Raw genomic sequence first — 7,318 nt, forward strand, 5'->3', positions numbered from 1 at the left:
ATAAAATTTCACAGAACTGTAAACCCACAAAAGTTAATTTGACTCTATTTAAATTTAAAAGTTAAAAACAATCCTTCTCTCATGCTTCTCTACAGCTTTCTACACCCTTCTTCCCCCCATCCCTACCATCAGACATCTGAAGATGGTGTCTTCCCAAACTTTGCTAGGTTATCTCCCGTGCATCACATAAATCTACTCATTCCTTAGGGAATCTGTCCATTTCTTAGCTAAAGGGCATATATATGGTGATAACTACTGAATATGTATCTCCAGCCCAGAACTCTTTCCTGAGTTCCAGACATGAATAACCAAGTGCCTTTCAACTTCACCTACCCCAAAACTCATTTCCTGTTTTGTTCCTTCTTCATCTGCCATTCACATCTAATTATCCACTGAAGTATATTAATTTTACTTCTTAAAGTAAAGCTCTGGAAGCTTTACTTTACTCTGGAAGCTATGTACTTTTTCTAGTTAGATTACCATGACTCCAGAGCATGTGTTTGTAACCTGTATTACTGCAATAGCTTTTTAACTGATTTTCCTGCTTCCAGTTTTGCCCCTTCCAGTCCATTCTCCACATTGCAACTAGAATGATGAAAAATTTAAGTCTGTATAATGGCTGTTTTATTGGCTTCAACAGAGTCTGAATTCCTTAACATGGTTTACAAGCCCTTTTATGATCCGGCCCCTGCTCATCTCTCCAGATTCTCAACTCTGAAGCTTCCTCTCCACTAGTTTTATCCCCATACTCTGCACTTGAACCACATCTCAACTTCCTTCAGCCCCTCAAACATCCCCCTACTGCCTCTCATGATTGGGATGCTTCTTCAGCAACCTCCATCTCCTCCATTCCAGTCTACCTCAGCTGGATATATAGTACTTATTCTCTAGATTTCAGCTTCCACATCATTTACATGGGTTTATCATTGACTTATGTCCCTTTTGGGAGAATTCTGTGGACAGAGGAGCCTGACAGGCTTCAGTCCGTGGGGTCACAAAGAGTTGGACGTGACTGAGCAACTAAAGAGAGAGAGAGAATGACTTTATGAGAGCCCTTTTATCCCATTCTATAATAGCCTACTTACTTGTCTCTAAAACTAAATTATAAGTTCCTTGAGGGCAGTCACTATGTCTTGTGCACATTTTAGTGCCAGCCTCTAGCATAATGCCTGGAACATGGTAAGTATTCAATAAATATATGTCAAATAAATGAAGGAGAAGGAGAGGGTGTAGAAGACAGTTTCTGAAATTACAGGTCATTTTTTCTTTATGCCTTTCTACATTTTCCAGTTATTCTATGATGAGCATAGATTGTTTTTATAATATGAACAATATATTAAGGGATTCCCTGGCATTTCAGTGGTTAGGAGTAGGTGCTTTCACTGCAGTTGGCCCAGGTTCAATCCTTAGTAGGGAAACTAAGATCCTGGAAGCCATATGGTACAGCAAAAAAAAAAAAAAATATATATATATATATATATACACACATATATATGTGTGTGTGAGAGAGAGAGAAATAGTTTTGAAAGTATATTAAACATAACAGAAAGGAGAGAAAACTATTAAGAAAGTTTAAATCACATATAATCCCACCACCTAAAGATAACTATGTTGACATTTTGTTGTATGCCATCCAATATTTTCTATGAATATATTTTTTAAACATTGAGACCATGTTGTGTTCAGTTTTGAATTCTGCTTTTTTCACTAATGCTGCAAGTAATTTTCCATTATATTAAGGTACTTTTGTTTATTTAACCAATTCTCTGCCGTACAACCTTAAGATTTTATTCCAATTTTCACTATTATGAGTAAGGTTGCCAATAATATCTTTAAACATAAATCTTTTCCTTCATTTATAATCATTTTCTTTTTGTGTGTTGATTATACATTTTTATATTTTAAATTAATTTATTAATTTTAACTGGAGGCTAACTACTTTACAATATTGTGGTGGTATGATAGGATCCTAGAAGCAAAATTACTGGTGTGAACTTTTTAAAAGACTGTTAATATATGTGGCTAAATTGTTTTCCAGAGGGCTTATACTAATAATAGCTGCTTGAGTACCTTCTATATGCCAGACGTTGTTTTTGGTAGATTTTGTTATGCTTGTTTTACAGATGAAGAAATTAATTTGTCCAGAATTATAGAGATAGTAAATGGCAAAGTTAGAATTCAAATTTCAGATTGTGCAATTTCAAAGCTTATGTTATTTCTTGAGAATTTCAAAAATAAATATTTTTACATTATCAAATTATGTATATGTACTAGAGAAAATGTGGGAAATATTAGAGAAAATGAACATAAATTACTCATGAATTCACCACTTTCAACAGCTTAGTGTATTTCATCTGTCTTTTGTTCCAGATAAAAATTCTGGGTTAAAATAACATTGTATATATAATTTTACACCCTGCTTTTTTCACTTAACATTTTTCAATGCTGACTCATACTCTTCAACAACATAATTTTAACAGTTGCATATTATTGTCAGTGAATGTTACCATGTGAATATTTACACTAGTTCAAGCTCACTTGTGCATTTTTTTTTTCATCCCCAGGACCCTCCATCTCCAATGAAGTTTACAGAGTTCAGTGTTGGAAACCATTCTGATCTTCAAAATAAGTCACCACGGCAGATTGAAACTTTTCAATTTGAAAGCATCCCATCAAATACTTGCTGTGCAGATAGATGTTTCAGAACTTATAAGTTATCTAATTTACTAGCTGAACTCATCAATCTGGTAGCAATTAATTCAAGCCAGTCTTCCTCTACTTCTTTCTTCAATTCCTCTCCTCCCCTCAGTGAAAGCCTAAAAGTACATATTTATCTTTCCAGAGGCTCTTTTTATTCCTCTTGTCAGGTAAAGGGGAACTCAAAAGACTCCCTTGGAGTCTTTAACTCCCCTAGAAAGACCGTTAATCATATCTATAGGTCTTTGTTTTGTTGAGGGGAATCAGACAAGTTTGCTGCTTGTGCACATGTGCATTTATAAGCATACATATGTGCAACATATTTACACAAAATTCTGCTGCTGTGTTGTGAAAATTGAGGTTTAAAAAAACTGAAGTTTTTTATTCAATCATATCTTTTTCCTAAATAGCAATCTAAATATTTGCTGAGCTGTGAACACCTTTTCCTATATCAGGTACCTAAAATTTAAGAGGGAGATTCAACACTGTGATCAAGGTCTGTGAATTGGGAATTGAACAATGTAAAACCTGTTCTCTGTCATAGATGTGTGGTGTTCCTGAAAGCACCACAGCTAATAGAGACCAGATCAGATTTCCATTTTATTTAACATAACGATTAGAGTTTTCAAGACTTTTAATGCCAGAGTGTGGGAAAATTCTCCAATAACTTTTATTCTTTTCTCTGCTACCTAGCTTTATTTAAACCTTCACAAATTACTCTTACGATGAAAGAAAAACTATAAGCTCAAGTTATGGACCATTGGTTTTGTTAAGGGGTTTAAGGATGATTTTCTGGTTTAATTACAATACTGTTAACAAGGACAAAATTTCATATTTGAAATTAGCTTAAGGATTAGCACTAAAGATTTTCTTTCACAACAGGAATTAGTGTACAAATAGTGAAAAATCCAATAGTAATATATCAATTCTTTCTCTTTTTTTCTTTCCTTCTTTTTTTTGTTTAGTTTCAATAGTAGTGCAGCCATTAAGATAGTTTACAACCATTTCCCAGCTTATTTATAATAAGCCTTTCTTTTAGTTCTAGTTCCTGAATCAGTAAGTATGGACAGTAATGCTGCTTCTCTATGATAATAATAATATCTAAGAGTATTGATGGTTTCCATTTCTCAGTCAGTGCCATAGTGCACAGCTGCTAACAATAGAAGTTCCAACTCTTACAGAGATCAGTGAGTTAGAGGCACCTTACTGATATCAAGTTGTTGAAATCCTAGAGGGGTTAGGTTTCCTAAAGTATTCTCTGAAACCTTTTTGAGTAAAAAAGAGTTGCCTGCCACAAACAATTCAGTGTTCAGGCTCCAGTGGAGCTGTGAATGTGCATAGTCCAGCTACTTAAAGCAATGAAAAACCCGTTCATTTGAATTCTCTAGGTAATTCTGGTCAAGAGAAGACTTTCAGCATAAATTAAATGGATTGTGGCCATCATTTCACCTGAGAGAATACTATACATGACTAAATCTATTAGTGCCAGGGGCTGTTTTTCAAACTCCAATGGCAAGAACCAGCCTAGAAGACTCTACACACTGGGTTTCATGATAAAATCATATATGTTCAGATGAGAAGATTTTTCCCCTTTCTCTTCCCCTTCAAAACACTCTCTTGTTTGGGTTTATCTTGAAAACGTATTGATCATCCACATGGCATTGTGTTTGACAAGCCTTGCCTTATATTCATATAGAAATGCACCTTTCCTAAAAGTAGGACTGTTGCTTACTCCAAAGCCAGTAGGCCTCAAAGCAATCTATCTAGTCCATCATCTTCTGCCAAGAGCTTAGGCAGAACAGCTGCTATCTATGATTCAAATCCAGGAAGGAATCAATAACTTATTTAATGAATAGAGTGTATCAGCACTCATAGAAATCAGGTCATAAAAGACAATGTCAGGGAACTACAAAAAAGCACTGGAGGGTAAAGCTCAGGAAAGCTGTAATGCAAAGATTATTGTTTAATGTCTTACGGACACACTGTCTTCAAAAGGCCAAATAAAGCAGGGTTTTACCTGGGGACTTAGGGAAATAAAGAAACCCTATTCCTATCTCTGAACCTTTATTCCATTAGTTTATAGACTCTGATACTGTCCTCATTATAGGTCATTGTGTATTGATTTCTGTACCTAAACAACGCCCCCCCCCCAGTTGGTTGATTATTTATAAAGAAAGCAAAGAGGTTTGTTTGATAATTAGCATACCCTGATCTGGCTCCTTTGCTTGCTTTTCCTTGGGGCCATTTCCAATAACTTCTGTGGGATCTCATCCTCCAGTCTTTAGTAGCCATCTTCCCCATTTGCAAAACAAAGATGCTCATTGTTAGGCATACAGGTGAAAGGTGCTATGTAATTCTCCAGTGCTCTTATATATCCTTCATTGCAGGGGTAGAATTAAAAGTTTAACCAGAACAGTATTTCTAAACAAATCAGTGTGCTCGATTCTTTCTTCCTTGCTCTCGTTGATGATTTGTTCTTGCAGAGCTTACTATTCATTCTAACAATGTCCTTGGAAAGAGGCAGAATAGAAATTATTTTCCCCATGGTACAAACCTGAAAAATTAAGGGCAAAAGAAATGAAGCACCCTCCAAAAGCACATAGCTGTCTGGGACAGAACTCACAGTTGCCGCGTCCAGTGCACTGTTAAAGTGACTTGGCTTCCCAGTACTGGAATAAACATGGAGTAGCTTAGAACATTGAGAGCAACTAAAGCAGGACCATTTCTGAAGAGTCTTTCAAAAATCTGAAAGTATGCAGTTTATACAATTCTTATTTTCTATATGATATAAATGTATTTTGTGCCTCTTTCCCCTTCTGGCCCCATATGACACATTTATTTCACACTACGTGGCATCAGCCCAGGTCATTTTGCCCTCTGGCACTCATAGAGCCCATTTTCAGGCCTGTCTTTTCCAGAGAAAAGAAAGTGCTATGTGCTTCCTCATGTTTATGCCAAATTACACAAAGTGTAGATATTGAGATTAATGAAGATTTAAGCACAATCCAAGTAAGTATAAGAATATTGACTATACATTATTTAAATGTGCATCTGAAATTTAATGTGGCCCAAATTCATAAGAATAACAGTCATGCAAAGCCTATCCCTTTCACATATCATCACATACATATATATCTATACATATTTGCACACTCACAGTGCCCCCAAAGCAGGCTGCCTGGTCATTAGGAGCAGATACTTTAAAGGAATGAGTCTCTGTCCTCTTTCTTTACAAAAAAGTCCAACAGTCACTGCAAGTGAAGAATATTCCATTCATACATTCTAGAACTTCTGCTCCTGGAGTAATTAAGGTACTCAGTTGGCACCAAAGACCTGTTCTGTGCCTCTATCAATCACCAAAGGCACATGACAAGATTGTTAGACCTTTCCACAAGTCTCATGTTCTTAGAAAATTCATGAATTCCATCCAATCAGTAGAAAATTGTTTATGAGTTATAGTACATCTGCATTTTTTTAACCAGAGCTGTAATGTACCATATTAAATTGTAGTCTTTTGCATGCAGGTATTATGTAATATAATAATGAATGGATGGCTCCTAATAGCATGCAACCCATGACTGTTTACTTCCCTAAAAGGGCTAGGGCTGTGTCCCACACAGTGTCCAAAACTATTAAATGCATTCTATGTAACAGCCTGATATATGGGCCATCAGCAGATTGAGTTAGACATGTAATGTATTAGGAAATAGACTCTTAGTAGGGTATGGTGTTAAAGGGGAAAAAAAAAAAACAGTAAGATAAGATGCATTTAAGAAATAATGACTGTCATCCTGCTGGCTAAATCAACAAAGGGATACAACAGGAAAGCTGGTCCTGGGTCTTGGTAATATATGAAATGGATTGGAGAGCCAGAAAAAGAAAAGCACTGGGGACTTCAGCAGTTAAGCTCAAGTTGCCAATTTGCTACAAATCCTTTTTTCCACCAATCTGCTCAAGGTAATTATATATAATATTCTTTAAACTATGTGTCTTGCTACAGAAATACCCAGAAATACTGACCAGCTTTATCTTCCTAAGTCCTTTATTAAAAGCATATACATAAAATTATCACTTCTTTTGTATATTATGGTGTTGTTAAAGTGGTGGCAAAACTGAAAATTTCAAACCACTTTGATGGAAGTTTCTGTACTTCTCATTTCATGGATGTAATAGATTTTATTCACTCCCAAGTTGATTGGTATGTGTGTGTCGACTTTAAAAAAAAATGCACAATGTGAGAGTCATGAGTTAAGTTTTATTTGGGGGTAAAATGAGGATTGCATCCCGGGAGACAGTACTTCAGTACTACAGTACTGCCCCAGAGGCAGCAGGGAGGTCAGTATGTGTGTGATTTTGGTAATGGGGGAATATATGCAATCAAGCACATATTTTTCCAAAAGGTTTCTGCTAGTCTGGTGAAGTTTTCTACTAGTCACGAGAAACAGTCATCATCATGCAGGATTTTAGTGCTTTGAAGAAATAAAAGAAATGGGCTCATAAAATTGGCTCCTGAAAATATCTATCTGAAGACCTGTCCTGCCAGTTTTCCCCAAGCACAGAGTGGCTCATTTCTGTGGTCCACCATGTACTCCTTTTAGGGTGTGTTGAACGTCAGCAGCTG

The 7,318-nt window shown here is 36.0% G+C and overlaps 1 protein-coding gene across 4 annotated transcripts in view; it reads left to right on the forward strand.

The window, feature by feature from the left end:
• Positions 1-6,935, forward strand: part of ZDHHC15 (zinc finger DHHC-type palmitoyltransferase 15) — a 95,451-nt gene extending 88,516 nt beyond the window's left edge. For all 4 annotated transcript variants that reach the window (XR_003033440.2, XM_015461638.3, XM_003588152.6 and 1 more), the window contains one exon: positions 2,565-6,935. Coding sequence is in view for 2 of the 4 variants with exons in the window: in XM_015461638.3 (XP_015317124.1) it covers positions 2,565-2,617 (53 nt within the window). In the remaining 2 variants the exon portion in view is untranslated. The remainder of the gene's footprint in view (positions 1-2,564) is intronic.
• The last annotated feature ends 383 nt before the right edge of the window (positions 6,936-7,318 follow it).

Source organism: Bos taurus, chromosome X, assembly GCF_002263795.3.
Source record: "Bos taurus isolate L1 Dominette 01449 registration number 42190680 breed Hereford chromosome X, ARS-UCD2.0, whole genome shotgun sequence".
NCBI classification, from domain to species: Eukaryota; Metazoa; Chordata; class Mammalia; order Artiodactyla; family Bovidae; genus Bos; species Bos taurus.